This window comes from Raphanus sativus, unplaced genomic scaffold (genome assembly GCF_000801105.2).
Source record: "Raphanus sativus cultivar WK10039 unplaced genomic scaffold, ASM80110v3 Scaffold2647, whole genome shotgun sequence".
NCBI classification, from domain to species: Eukaryota; Viridiplantae; Streptophyta; class Magnoliopsida; order Brassicales; family Brassicaceae; genus Raphanus; species Raphanus sativus.
Genome location: NW_026617955.1, coordinates 1 through 14,513, shown reverse-complemented (window position 1 = coordinate 14,513; position 14,513 = coordinate 1). Strand labels below are relative to the sequence as shown.

The 14,513-nt window shown below is 39.6% G+C and overlaps 2 protein-coding genes and 3 pseudogenes across 3 annotated transcripts; 3 read left to right on the top strand and 2 right to left on the bottom strand.

Annotated features, from left to right (window-relative positions):
• The first annotated feature begins 1,279 nt into the window (after window positions 1-1,279).
• LOC108825573 (uncharacterized) lies at window positions 1,280-3,502 on the top strand. Its single transcript, XM_018598889.2, has 9 exons — window positions 1,280-1,566; window positions 1,935-2,022; window positions 2,117-2,230; window positions 2,331-2,413; window positions 2,505-2,619; window positions 2,704-2,795; window positions 2,868-2,933; window positions 3,022-3,115; window positions 3,225-3,502. Exons 1-9 carry the CDS (start codon window positions 1,313-1,315, stop codon window positions 3,327-3,329), a joined length of 1,011 nt encoding a protein of 336 aa, XP_018454391.1. The 5' UTR covers window positions 1,280-1,312; the 3' UTR covers window positions 3,330-3,502.
• A 229-nt stretch (window positions 3,503-3,731) lies between these two features.
• On the top strand, window positions 3,732-6,427 carry LOC108825688 (cyclin-H1-1). Of its 2 annotated transcripts, none has more exons than XM_018599021.2 (13): window positions 3,732-3,989; window positions 4,309-4,359; window positions 4,440-4,512; window positions 4,622-4,734; window positions 4,823-4,896; window positions 4,982-5,102; window positions 5,194-5,262; window positions 5,342-5,383; window positions 5,485-5,562; window positions 5,710-5,768; window positions 5,855-5,939; window positions 6,022-6,113; window positions 6,199-6,427. In XM_018599021.2, exons 1-13 carry the CDS (start codon window positions 3,930-3,932, stop codon window positions 6,281-6,283), a joined length of 1,002 nt encoding a protein of 333 aa, XP_018454523.1. In that variant the 5' UTR covers window positions 3,732-3,929; the 3' UTR covers window positions 6,284-6,427. The 2 variants fall into 2 exon arrangements, with proteins under 2 accessions (XP_018454523.1, XP_018454522.1); XM_018599020.2 differs by having other exon boundaries at window positions 4,619-4,734.
• Window positions 6,428-7,117: 690 nt separating this feature from the next.
• LOC130505864 (PWWP domain-containing protein 1-like) lies at window positions 7,118-10,675 on the top strand (annotated as a pseudogene).
• A 448-nt stretch (window positions 10,676-11,123) lies between these two features.
• On the bottom strand, window positions 11,124-11,908 carry LOC130505866 (probable histone H2A.5; annotated as a pseudogene).
• Window positions 11,909-12,603: 695 nt separating this feature from the next.
• Window positions 12,604-13,775, bottom strand: LOC130505865 (40S ribosomal protein S21-2-like; annotated as a pseudogene).
• Between the last annotated feature and the right edge of the window lie 738 nt (window positions 13,776-14,513).

Here is a 14,513-nt window from a genome sequence, read left to right as displayed (position 1 = left end):
TTTTCATGGGAGGCATCAAACTCAACCACAGAAGCACATCCATTTCCTACTTCGGCTTGATTAAGAGGCCTGCATCTGCAAAAGACTCTGATATTTCCCTTGAGTTCGATATTCTCATTGTATAACCGCTTCCTCTCTGATGACTCTTCCAAGTACTGCTTTTTCAGAGTCCCAAGCTCAGTATCTGCCATTACGCAAGTTAACTTACATCAATTAAAAAAAAATCTAAAACCAAAAACAAAACAAGTCTTGTAATAAAGAAAATCAAAAGGTACTACTGACTCAAAATCTGGAGAGCCTTTGACATTTCAGGCTCAACGAAGGAACAGGTCTTGATTTCTTTTACTTGGTTGGATACCAACGCATGTTCATCCTTCAAGACCTTGATTTTGCAACTCAAATCAACGATCTTCTGCAGAATTGGAAGCGTTGGTCCACCACCGGGTGGAGAAACTTCTTGGCTTCCACTTGTAACGGTATCCTCACTTTCCTCCACTGTTTCAGTCAAAGAAGCAGCACAACAACAGTAGTTTCCTCAGTAAGACGTACTATATAGTCTACTAAACCAAGTAAGGAGAATCACATTCCATACAGAGACCAAACAACGATCAAATTAGTGATTCAGGAATCGATTGGAGGAGAAAACCCTTACCAGCGTCGGGATCGTGATTGTCGGCAGAGTATCCCTTCGATTCACATGGCGAGACACCGTCGTAGCAGAGTTCTGGATGTTGATCTGTGAGAAATTTCAAAAAAAAAATCAGCGGATCGATCAAACGAATCAAACAGAATAGATCGATCAAGAAACGAGTACAGTACCTTCCATGGCGGATTTGCGTTAAGAATCCAAAGAAACGAGAGCGAGAGAGATCGAGATCCAAAGAGAAAGAGAGAGATTGAGAGGAGAGAATCGAGTGAGAGAGAGATTGAGAGGAAAGGAGAGAGGAGGATGAGAGTGTAGGTCAAAGGGGGAATTTGAATTTGGATGAATAAGAGCCGTTCGATTTTGAGGAGCCTTGTAACGTCTATATATTTTCTTTCATTATTACTTCATCAAGGGGAGCGTCATAAACGGATCCTGATTACGGGTTAAAGGATCGTAAAGCCCACTTTAACTCTAACCCTCTCGTTCACCTTGGAGGGTTCGAACAGAAAAAAAATATTGTTTTCGCTATTTATAAAACAGCCCCTAAACTTGTAGTTATGTTTCGAAAAGATCCCAAATATGATAATTTACATAAATTCCCCCTGTATTCCAATTTTTGTAATTTGATTGAAATACAAACAATCAGGATTGCCAGAACCTCTGGTCATGGCTTTCTCTTTAGCACCAAGCTGTTTCCATGGCTATCTCACCAGCTGTTCATTCTCCACCACTCAATTTTTCCCGCCTTCTCTCTCTTGCGGCGGCGTCTCTGCTTCTCCCGTTTCGAAGCTAAGAACATGTGTTAAATTCGATAAGTTTCAAGGTGATGCTCCTCTTGAACAGACCACATCAGCTTCTACTTCCCCTGCTTCATTAGAAGCTGATGACCCATCAGAAGAAGAAGAAGAAGAAGACGACGAGTTCAGTGAAATTTCTCGACTTCTATGTTATAAAAATTGGGTCTTTCTCTGTTTTTATGAAGGCAAAGCGTTAAGTTCGATTCAAAGTTTGTCACTTTCCTCTGTTTCTGTGTGTTTATTGGAATAACAAGGAAACATATGGTTTGAAAATGTTATGGGTATTGTGTCTTCTTCTGTTTTTTTCTGGAGGAAACGCGTCGAGTTAGATTCAAAGTTTGTCACTTTCCTCTGTTTCTGTAAGGCTTGTGTTTGTCTGTTGGAATAACAAGGGAACATATGGTTTGAAAATGTGTCTTTTTGCAAGAAAATGATTGGAACAGGTATGTAATAACAAGGGAACTACTCACAGATTTGTTCTAATTTTTCAGCTGTTTGCCTAATGATCTGGTGGGAGCTGTTAGGCAATCAGGTGAAGCGAGTGCCTCGTTTGTGAACTCGGGAGGAACAAGAGCCATCGTAAGGACTTGTGATTTTGAATACGTAGTCTTAGTGTGGTAACCAGCTCCATTCACTAGTTTTCACCCAGAGTCTTGACTCTTGAATCTCGCAGGTGGAGCTCTTGATTCCTCAACTGCAGTTCTTAGACGATGAAGGTGCGCAAGCTGAGCTTTGGGAGCTTTCTCGCGTTTTCTTGGAGACACTCATTAAAGAAACTGGTTGTGAGGTGAGTTTAACAGTTTTTATGAAACTTCTTTTACATGCAGTCACTGATGGATGTTTGATAGCTCAGCTCATACTGATTTTTTGAAATGTTTTTTGGTCAGAGAGTTAAAGCTGTGTTTCCAGATGCCGGAGCTGCTGCGTTGCTAAAATATAAGTGGAAGGATGCAGCTTTTGGATTCGCTAGGTAATTATGCTTCATCTTGAGAGCTTGATAGATAGTTTTTTTAGTTCAAGTGAGAGGGAACATGCAGTAATGTTCTCAAGTTGTGATGCAGCTTAAGTGACCGTAAACCAGTGGAGAAAGAAGATGAGATTATTGTCATGGTTGTTCCTGATTACCAAATGCTTGAATACGTTGAGAAAATTGCAAAAGGGCTCGCTGATGACCCGGTAACTAAACATAGTTTTAACTTTTACACAAGAACCTTTTTGTTCTAACATCAACAAGACAATTTTTCTATGTTCTGTTTCAAGCCAAGGCCTCTGGTTATGTGGAACCCTCGTCTTATAAGCGAGGAAGTTGGGGTTGGGTTTAACGTGAGAAAGCTAAGGCGTTACTTCCTAAGGTAAAAAACAAAGGCAAGATCCTTAATGAAACTTGAGAAGGTTATTTGACTTAACATGGTTTACTCTTGTAGTTCTTTTACTACGGTTTACTCGATGAGACCTCTGGCTGCTGGTGCTGTTTTCAGGTGTTATCCTGGGTAAGAAGACTTAAGATTTGTTTTTCTTATCTGATTAAGTCTATGTAGATGCTATTAATAATCATCTGTGTCCTGGTTTCATTTCTAGTAAATGGAAAGTGTTCTATGACAATAAAGACAGACCGGGCAGGTATCTACTCGCCAAAGAACTCATTGGTCGACCCGATGCTGAGGATCTCGAGGTTAGTTGAATACTAGATTTGATTCCTATGTTGTTTATTTGAGGTGTCGTCACACTCTTACTTGCAGTGAAAGGCATAGCTGATTTAAGCTGCGTTTCTTATGGTGCAGATTATATATGGGAACGTGGAAGAGAAACCAGATGAAGAGCCATCTTTATTGAGTCAAGCTGCTGGAATTTTCTCATCCATTAACAGGTTCATGAAAGCCATGTGAAGATAGATGATTTCTTCTCTCTCTCAAGAGTAGTACCGTTCCCACTAGTCTGGTATTATGAATGTAACTAAAAGGGAATGTTTGTATATCTTTTGTATGCTATTTACATCATAACGAAATAGAATACATACTCGTAAGAGAGGTCTGTTACTTCTGTTAACCTCTCTGGCCTAGATCATACCTACAAAGTGCGGAAATAATGAATGAGAGTTGATACAATGTCTTCTCTTCTGTTACATAGCAATGAAGACAACATAGATGGGAACTTGAGCAACATAAACAGGCTGCATGTTTGATTGAGGATACATAGCATAATCAAACTCTGTAAGCCCAACAGGCCCAACATTAACTAAACCCTTTAAATAAATTGTTTTAAAAAAATATTGAAGCCGTAAAAAAAAACTGAAATTGAGACGGAAAAAACGCCGTCGACATCGTGCGTGAATTTGATCGGCGATCTCAGTCGCAGCCGTCAAAAACTGACGAAAAACACACACTGTTTGATAAAGAGAGATACTGTTACTCTGTTTTGTTTTTAAAGAAAGGGAGACACTTTTATAACTTCACACAAGTCTGATTTTTCAATTTTGAATCTTTGTAATGGCGGATTTTCAGACATCAACTCAACGTGCCAAGTGGGTTTTCACTCCACAGAAATTGGTATCCTTCCTTCCCTTTTCATCTTTTTGCCATAAGCCTTATAAAGTTTTCATCTTTACTGTTTTTTTATTTGCGTCACAGAGACTGCCTTCATATGTGCTCATTTTTTCACTGTTGTTTATGTTTGTTAAATTGCTCATCTGTTATGTTTGCTTCTTCTTGGACATGTTTTTTCTATATAGAAAGGAAAGGAACTACATTATGATGGGCCTTTTTGTGCATTAGAGTCTCTTAGTGCTAACTTTGGAACTTTTTTAGCTGCTTCTTGTTTAGACATTGATATTGCAACTAAAAGCTCTAATGTTGTTGTCATTGTTAGGCAGAGAGATATAAAGCTGCTAACCAGAGGGCAGTGCAATTGCTGGAGAAGGTTTGTTTGATTAAAATGTTGTTACGAAACCATTAGTACGAATTTTCATGCTAGATTCTAACTTTCTTATAATTCTTAAGTGTGGAACAACCCAAGTTGAAGTAGATGCCAGTGGATCACTAACTTATCCTACAGAGAATGCACGAGATCAGGGTAATATATTAATCTACTGCGTCCAATATCTTTCATCATTATGGTTTTTGTTAGTCAAAAGTCTTAAATGAATGTTATTTTTTTTTTATGCTGCTTTTACTCTCAGCAGCTGATAAGAAGCTTAAACCTTTGAGTGTTGATGAAGAACGTTTCATGAGAGCATTTTATGAGGCCAAAGTCCAAGAAGTGTGCAGTGCCTTTGAGTTCCCTCACAAGATTCAGGTGCATTGCTCTTTATTCCAGATGAAAGTTCATTATGATGAAGTCAAACATAAAAGGTTTAATATTTTGCTTCTAATATTTTTTGCAGGCAACAGCGCTCCAATACTTTAAAAGGTTTTATCTGCAATGGTCTGTTATGCAACATCATCCAAAAGAGATAATGTAAGTGGCTCTTTCGAATCCTTAGGCTTTACCGATAATATGCTTTTATCACGCAGCTAATTTGATGATACCTTTGATTGAACAGGCTAACCTGCGTGTATGCAGCATGTAAAATAGAGGAGAATCATGTATCTGCTGAGGAAATAGGGAAAGGGATCAAACAAGATCACCACATAATCCTCAAGTATGAGATGGCTGTTCTTCAGGCATGATTTTTATAATCTTTAGTCACTTCCCTATCTTTATTTCTCCCTATGCTCTTCTGTCCATGATTAATATTTTAGCTTTATTTTGCAGAGTTTGGAATTTGATCTGATTGTTTTTGCACCGTATCGTGCAATGGAAGGCTTTGTCAGTAACATGGAGGTAACTCTTGGCTGTTCATATTATGATTGTTAACTTCACCTTGTCTCCAAAAGTGACATTTATCTTTTTCATCCTCTAGGAGTTTCTTCAAGCTAGAGACGATGAGATCCAAAAGCTGGAGGTAGATCTCTCTCTCTCTCTCTCTCTCTCTCTTCATAATTACTTAGTGGCCTTACTAGTACAGTGTCACTTTCTCATACTGGCCGTAACATTCCATTGCAGAGTTTGCTCAAAGCGGCAACAGCAGAAGCAGATAAAATTATGCTCACAGATGCTCCACTCCTCTTTCCTCCTGGTCAGGTGATAGTTTCTTTTTTCTCTCCCTGTCCTTTTGTTTTTTTTTCAGGTTGAAGATAATATCACCATGTTTTTCCTTCTTTCTCTATTTTGCTTTATATCTAACAGAAGAAGTAATAAAAAAATTTGGTGTATTTGTTTTCTTCTCAGTTGGCGTTGGCTGCGTTGCGTATTGCAAATGGGGTTCTTGGAGTGGTTGATTTTGATAGGTTAATTTTTAATCTCTTGGCTTCTGTTTTCGTTATATAAAAGCTTTTACTGGTTGGAGTTTATAACTAAACTGCATGTAGTGCAGGTACCTAGAGAGCATTGTTTCTCAACCGAACTCTGAGCACACGACTTCACACCTTTCAAACTTACTTGATGACATCGAATCTTTGGTATGCACTAACTTTTCAAAACACATATACATAACCATGAAAGTTTCGTTTCTTAAATGCATATGCTTTCTGTTTTCTGCAGGTGAAGAACTACAAGTACCCGAGTGAAAAGGACATGAAGCATATCAACAGGAAGCTAAAATCTTGTCTAGGACATAGTTCTTCACATGACGAGTACACTTAACCTTTCTTCTTCTAGATTCTTCTAACGACTTTTTTTTTGGCTTATTCTCTATATATATGTTCTCATTTTCCTCAGGAGTAAGAAACGGGAGAAGAGATCGAAGCACAAGTCACATAGGAGCTCCAGTGATGCACCACCAAACGGGCCACCGGCTGGTTGATTTTTCTCGTTTTGCCAATAGCAATCCTCTCTGAGAGTTTGTTCCCCTGTTTTTCTGTCCTGCAACAGTAACATTTAGTGGACTTTGGATTGTGAATTTGAAGTTTATATTTATTTCAGCGAAATGGAAGTTAAAAGACCATAACACTCTTTTAGAATGTATTGTTGTGGTTGTAAGTTAGCCAAAGCTGAATTGTGTGTCACGTTATGTTACTGTTAGAACATAGATATATAGGTTTAAATGTGCTGTGATTTGCAGACTTCAGCATAGGTTTTTGTATTAATTACCGTATATGACGATAACCATTTACATTTGATGATTTGCTGCGGACTTCATCAACCAATGTGCTTTTTTACTTCTTAAAACTTGGTAACTACCAAACATTTGATACTTGGACTAATAACAGCTTGCTTATGTATATTGTTTTACAAAAAAAATAATTATTGATTACAGCTAAAAAGCATAATCTATATATGCCGTGTATTGCTTTCTTCTTAAAATTAGATGTCTCATAACAGAGATAAATCAATCAAAGTCTAAAACAAATCTTGTTACGGAATAAAACTTTAATTTAAAAGAAAAAAAAATTATTATGATGACAACAATCTAAAACAATTTAGGGTTGTTCAATATATTACAGATTGGTATCAATTTTAGACCAAAAAACAATATTAAGACATAATAATCATTTTATAACTTATAAAATTGTCTTTTGGCCCTTGCTGTATAAATGTTTCTCTCGATTTACATTTTTTTTTTCCTCATTTTCTTGGGTTCAAATCCGTCTCTCTCATTTTCTCCTCTATCTACAACCGATAGGATTGAAGTTTCTAGGGTTCGTCATTTTGCGAAAGCTCAAATTCGTCTCGTGTGGTGTTCGCAATGGACGAAGATCCTGAGATTCCCCAACAAACTAATCCAATCGAAGATCCCGAGGTGATTCCGACGCTCTCAGGTGATGCTGCTGATGTTGATTCGAGCCTGGATGCTGCAGCAGCTTCTTCTTCTTCACCTACGGAGCTCGATTCATCGGTTGCTGACGACGACGGCGACGGCGGTGCTAGGGTTTCCGAGAGCGAGAGATCGGAGAAGAAGCCTGATCTCACTGCGACTAACGAGGAAGACGACGTAAGCGAAACGGAGCCTAGGGTTTCTGAGATTATTAAGAGCGAGGATGAGATTGACAAGTCTGATGACAGTCCCGAGCTTCATAAACAAGAAGATGATAATGATGATGAGGTTGGATCCGAAGCTGATGACGTGGCGTTCGAGGAAGAAGAAAAGCGAGGAGCTTTAGAGAAACCGGCGGTTACGGATTACAAATCTCTCTTATCCGAGTTCGACGATTACGTGGCGAGCGAGAAGATGGGCTCCGGAGTGTCCAGAGCCTTGAGCTACGGGTTCCAAGTGGGAGACTTGGTGTGGGGGAAAGTAAAGTCTCACCCTTGGTGGCCTGGCCACATCTTCAACGAAGCCTTCGCGTCTCCCTCCGTTCGCCGCATGAGGAGAGTGGACCACGTCCTCGTCGCCTTCTTCGGCGACAGCAGTTACGGATGGTTCGATCCCGCCGAGCTCATCCCCTTCGAGCCTCATTTACCCGAGAAGGCGCACCAGACGGCCGCCAAGCACTTTGTGAGAGCTGTGGAGGAAGCTGTGGACGAGGCGAGTAGGAGGTCGGCGCTTGGGCTGACTTGTAAATGCAGGAACCCGTATAACTTTAGGGCGACTAGTGTTCAGGATTACTTCTCTGTTGATGTCCCGGATTACGAGGTTCAAGGGGTTACTCTTGGGAGCAGATTAAGAAAGCGAGGGATGAGTTTTCGCCTGCTGAGGCTTTATCGTTTGTGAAAGGGTTGGCTTTAGCGCCTCGGGAGTGTGATGATGATGATGATGATGAGAGTTTGGGTTTTTTGAAGAAGAAAGCGGCGGTTTCTGCTTTCCGCAAGGCAGTGTTTGAGGAGTTCGATGAAACGTATTCACAGGCTTTTGGGTCCAGTCTGTGCGTGCTTCGGTGACTTCGAATGAACCACATAATAGAACACCCTCCAGAGGTATTATCACTTTCAAGAAATCATTAGTTTCGTATTTGTTACAGAGATGTGAGATATTATATAACTTGGTGGTTTTGTGAGTTATGATTTATATTTTGTAGTTGTATACTTTACATTAGCATGTGTCAGCTTGTTTGCTTTGTTGTTTATTGTCTTGGTGTTGATGTGCTCTTCCAACTTCTCATGTTTCCAGCTCCTTTGAGTGGCCCGCTGGTGATAGCAGAAACTCTAGGTGTACCGAAGAGCTCTAAGACCCCCACAAAGATTAAGGATTCGAAGAAACAAGACAAGTATCTTCTCAAACGCAGAGATGAAGCTGGTGATAAGAATGTTTCATTGGGCCAAGTCGAAGCAAGTTCAAGCACGGGCGTTCCTGTGCTACCGAGAAGAGTGTCAACGCTTCAAAGTCCAATAAAAGATGAGCAGCCTGGGATTGTGAGCATGGATTCCAACTCTTCAAGTACAGCTATTCCTGGGACTGTTCCAAAGCTCTCTCTTGATGAAGAAAAAGATGTAGCCGAAGAATCAGCAGAGAAAACGGAAGAAAGAACTGTAGTAAATCCAGAGCATGTGAAATCTGAAGCTATGGCGCCTCTTAAGCAAGAGTCTGGACCAGAAGCTGGAAGCTCTCTCCAGCCCCTGATTGAGTCTCCTCGAGGTTCCACGGGATCTATAATCAAGAAACTCAAAGCTGCTAAACGATCTTCAAGCGAAATGGGCACTGAGAATCCTCCTCCTTCAGAGCCAGTAAAGAAAAAGAAAAAGATGAAAGAGCCTAACTCTAATCTTCCGAGAAAGAGAAAGCTTCCATTATCTTCTGGGGAGCCTGTAGCCAAGAAACTGTCCCAGCTTGGTTCAGCGCACTTACATACCTATATGGAAGCTGATGTGCCGAAGCTATTGGGTCATCTGCAAGATCTCTGTATTGAACCTTTCTCTGGTTCATCAGTTGCTTCTTTCGGAGCTGCTAGGAAGTTTTTATCCGTTTCCGTTCACTTAATTACCAGAAAAGCTTGTCTGTATCTTCATCTGATGCTACTGCTACTGCCTTAAACGCCAAAGACACAAAACCTGGCAAGACAGTGAACAGAACCGAAGACCCATCAAAAGCTGGCAAAAAACGCCTCTCATCTGATCGCCAAGACGAAATCCCATTAGTTAAGAAGCTGAAGAAAACTAATCAGTTGAAACCAATGGCTTCTGAGAAACTGATTAAACGAGAAGCAAAGGAGACTATAAAACCAATAAGAGAGCAGAGCGGTGCGGTTCAAGCAAGACCGTTAAAACCTCAAACCGGGAAGAAAACGGCTCCATCAGCAAAGGTGGTGGAACCCACAATGCTTGTCATGAAGTTTCCACCAGGCACATCTCTTCCTTCACCTGCACTGCTAAAGGCTAGGTTTGGTCGGTTCGGGCTGTTGGATCAATCAGCCATCAGGGTGTTCTGGAAATCATCGACCTGCCGTGTTGTCTTCCTGTATAAAGCCGACGCACAGACTGCTTTTAGATATGCAACGGGAAACAACTCTCTCTTTAGTAACGTGAACGTAAGGTACTTCCTCCGTGACGTTGACGCTCCTAAAGCCGAGACTCAAGAACCAGAAAACGCAAAGGAAGATGATGAGCCACAGAGCCAAGTGCCAGACCCAGCATCGCCACGTTACCAGCCAAAACTGCCACCACCGCCAAAGAGCAACCTCAAATCCTGCCTGAAGAAACTTGGAGATGACACTAGCAGTAACCGCCCAAGAGTCAAGTTCATGCTGGAAGGCGAAGAAAACTCGAGTAAAGCAACTACCAACGAGCCATCGAATAGAAACGATGGACCTTCATCTTCATCATCTTTTGGAATGGAATTTGTTAGTAAGAAGTTTCAAAACGTTGTTCATTCATCATCATCAACAGCTTCCTCCTCCTTCGACATTGCCACCAATTCTTCCTCTCCCTCCACAATACTCAAAGCCCATTAAAACAGTAGACCATGTTGAACCACCTATGCCACCACCACCACTACCTTCTAGAAGCTTTCCTGGTCCGAGCTCAGCGGTTGGTGCCGGAGACATCTCTCACCAAATGCTCAACCTTTTGTCGAAATGCAACGACGTAGTGGCTAACGTGACAGGCTTGTTGGGCTATGTTCCTTACCACCCATTTGTGAAAAAAAAAAAAAAAAGAACAAAGCCCGTTGAGAGATGAAAAAGAACTGTTCGCTTTTTGGTATTCCTCCTGTGTTGGTTCTGGTTGATATATTGTGTGTTAAGATGTTGAGTCGACTTTATTATTTGTTTTAGTCATGTATTACAATGGATCTTTACAAACACTACCATTACCATATTCATCACTCAGCTCAAACAAACAAAAAACAGCTACTAACGTTGTCCTTAACAACAACAATTACCAATGAACGGAAAACTCTTGGTCAGCGTTGTATGGTAAAAACCTTAGTTTGGAGTAAAGTAAAATTCAGAGACTGAAGCTCAATTTTAAAGGGCCTCTTCATTTAGGCCCAAATAAACCCTTAAAGAGCAAACATATTTGTTTCGAATGCAAACCGCCCAAGTAAAAAGAATACCATAACTAACAAAACAGTAATATTACTCTAAACTACTATGATTAATGCCACTAACTTCATCTAATTCGATTTCAACAGAAGGATCTTTTAAAAAATTCAATTTCAGTGAGTGGATAAAGATGTATGAAAAAATCTTGAAAATATATACTAGATCAGACTGAAACTGATAAGATACCGGAGAAATTACTTCATTCATTACAAAATGGCCTTTAATAACATAATAATATTTTCCATCGGATTTATAAACAAACCAAACGGAGATGAACGATAACAACGTACATAATCCCTAATACCCAAAATATTAAAAAAAAAAAAAAACAAGATGTTTCTTCATCTAGAGACCGATAGCAACAACAGATTCCTAAAAACAGTAAATAGCAATTTTCTCAAGCCTTCTTGGGAGATTTGGCAGCTTTCTCAGGCTTCTCAGCTTTCTCAGAAGCGCCAGCAGCTCTCTTGGGAAGAAGAACCGGGTTGATGTTCGGCAGCACTCCTCCGCTCGAGATGGTGACTCCGGAAAGCAGCTTCCCAGCTCCTCGTCGTTCCTTATCGCCAAGCAGAGATGCCTAGGGTTTATCCTGTTCTTCTTGTTGTCCCTCGCCGCGTTCCCCGCCAGCTCCAAAACCTAATATAGATAAGAGATAGATTAGGTCAAAATCAATCAGATCCCTAATTTCATTTTCCAACGAATCCGTTTCTCTAAATCGCATTTGACTAGATTATACCTCGGCGGCGAGGTACTCGAGAACGGCGGCGAGGTAGACGGGAGCGCCGGCGCCGTACCTGACGGCGTAACGGCCTTTCTTCAGGTAACGAGAGATACGACCGACGGGGAACTGGAGACCGGCTTTGACGGATTTGGGACACTCTTCTTCCTGTCTCCTCCTTTCCTTCCTCCGGCGCCTCTCGCCGGCTTCGCTGCTGCTGCTGGTGACTCCATTGTTGAGCAAAACGGATCTCAAAAATTAGCACTAACTGATGATTCCTTTTTCCGGTTTTAGTGTGTTTACAAATTGGGTAAGAGTTGGGTTCAACAATATGTCTTTATATACCATCTACTGCCACGCTGGCAATCCGAGTGTTGATGAAGTTACCCGCTCAGATTGTATTTTCGTTGCTTTTGATCCAACGGTCTATTCGACAAGAAAACGATGATTTGTTCTCAATGAGTCGACGTAATGTACTTACTACACGTGGGAGCCGCAAAGGAAAAGAGGATGATGACACACAAAACACTCGTGTAATCTCTGCCGTTTGATTATCTCCCCTACGTCAAACTTTTTTTTCTTTTGTCAACATCTCCCCTACGTTAAACAATCTTCACTTTCTTTCTTTTTTCGACCAAAAATAAATAAATAAATAAATCTTCACCTTCTTCTACTCTCTCTCTCTCTCTCCCTCGCGTTAAGTATCAAAAGTTGATCAATCTTCTAAAGCTCCATCACCAAACCTGAAGCAACATCAACGGCTATAACCAAAGCTTCTTGTGTAGGAGCTTAGCGGTCAATTGTTTACATTGATAATAGGTGATGAATGATGATCATGCCTCAATGGTTAAATCTAGAACTTGGACTAAGAGGTAAGAAAGGTCTTATACTGCAATCTCTCACTAGATGAATATTCAGAACAAGCAAGAGAAAATAAAACCAAGCATAGAGAGCAAGAATCAATTACTTCAGAATTGTCAATAATCTTGTTTAATTAAATAACAAAGAAAAAAAAAGCTTAAATAAGAGCATCTTAAATTGTTTGGCTTCGACCTTCTTCTTCTGCCACAGCCTGTCCACGCCACTGTCTGCGTCTCCCTGCAATATTATAGTAAGTTCATCGTTTAGTTAATGTCATATTTTGATGACGAATGACTATCCAAAGGTGCAGTGTTTTGCTCGGGAGAAGTCAAACAAGTTTTACAAATTCTAATAAAAAAACTCTAATATAGCAAGGGTTTTTCAACAAGAAGAAAAAAAGCTTTAACAGACAAAATCAACTGCTTTGGATTAGGAAGCCGGTTACTTTGATTGAAATTAGGACAAAGTGATCGGAAGCGGGGACACAAGCATTTAGAGTCTATTAGACTAAGAGTGTATCACAGACCTGGGCACGAACAAAACCACAGAGAGCAAAGGTAGTGAACTGTCGGTGTGTAGACGCCATCAGCATCTAAATGCCCAATGTTGAGCTGGACAGATGCATGATCCTTTGATGTGATCATCCGGTTAGTAGCAGAGCTGCAAGTAACAACAAGAACCCAAATTGTTTAGTAAAGATGCCCCGTCTGTCTATGAGAGTTGTGATCAAGTAAGAGAATCAGAATATATGTATTTACCATTTCCTAGGAACGTATAGTTCTGTGATCTGACCCTCTTCGTTCTGCATCTTGATTTAATAGCTTGAATTGTAGATCAATCCAAAATCCAAAACACTAAAAAAAAAAATACATCAGAATAAAACTAACAATGACTATTAAATTCATCAAGTATACAAATCTCAGATTATAATGATCGCAAGTGAAATCAATTACTAGCATATTTATCTACCAGTCTCAAAGATTCAAACAATAATTATCATGAAAATATACGCGAGAAACAATTCACATCCCAACAGATTAAACGACTGTGCTCCGAGGCTACAGCGAAGTTAACAGCTAGATATGCAAATTAGTAATGAGGAGGAAGAAGAAAGCATGCGGCGACCAAAATCAGTGAGAGAGCAAAACCTATGTAAAAGACAGATCTTATGGTTATCTACTGTCTATAGTAAGCTAGAGAGCTCTAGGATTCAAGCAAGACTATAGATTCAGCTAATACGAAGAAGAGTGCGTTTAAGCTTTCACCTGAGGAGAAGCAAAGCAAGTGCGGCAACGGCAAGAAAAACGACGAGACGGAGACGCAAGCCCCGTTTATAATTTTACGTTAAACCCTATGTTTTAAACGGGCCTGACATAAATCAAACTACCTTCTTCGGCCCTTTACGGCCCATACATTTTTTAAAAAGAAGTTTGTATAAATGCATGCAGCATCTATACATTACAACTTCTTCTAGGTGGATTTTTAAAGGTGGACTTCATATATTTAAATTAAATGACTTATTCTTTATATATATTTACGTATCATGGTCTAACTTTGCATTGATGTTATTTCCTTAAATACAATTCTTATTTTTTTCCATATTCCATATATTGATTTTTACATTTATTACATGTCGATTTTAAATAAGATATATACTAAAAAATACTAAAAAATATTAATCGTTCTATAATTACCCTATACAATTCATTTTAAATTGATCAGATATTTCATTGGTCATATTAATTTTATTAGTATGAATAACATTAGGTAGATAAGTCATAGACACATACATAAAGATATGACTATTCTTATAACTACGTTGGGCCTAATCTACTTTCTAAAACAAAATAACACATAGCTTCATATATTGTATAGAAATAAGTAATATTGTATAGTATTATACTTATACAATAATACTAAAAACAAACCAAATGAAATATAAATATATATCGAAAATGTTTTGAACATTTACACACAGAATATATTAGACCTCAGAGATAAAATTCGCTTTGAAATTACGTAACAATTATTTTAAAAAA

Bases quoted from the DNA above. Each gene is read 5' to 3' on its own strand.
- LOC108825688 (XM_018599020.2), top strand. From the start codon at position 3,930: ATGGCGGATTTTCAGACATCAACTCAACGTGCCAAGTGGGTTTTCACT. The intron at 5,384-5,484 runs GTAGATCTCTCT...ATTCCATTGCAG, and splicing joins ATGAGATCCAAAAGCTGGAG to AGTTTGCTCAAAGCGGCAAC. The intron at 5,563-5,709 runs GTGATAGTTTCT...TTTTCTTCTCAG, and splicing joins TCCTCTTTCCTCCTGGTCAG to TTGGCGTTGGCTGCGTTGCG.
- LOC108825573 (XM_018598889.2), top strand. From the start codon at position 1,313: ATGGCTTTCTCTTTAGCACCAAGCTGTTTCCATGGCTATCTCACCAGC. The intron at 2,796-2,867 runs GTAAAAAACAAA...TTACTCTTGTAG, and splicing joins CTAAGGCGTTACTTCCTAAG to TTCTTTTACTACGGTTTACT. The intron at 3,116-3,224 runs GTTAGTTGAATA...CTTATGGTGCAG, and splicing joins CCGATGCTGAGGATCTCGAG to ATTATATATGGGAACGTGGA.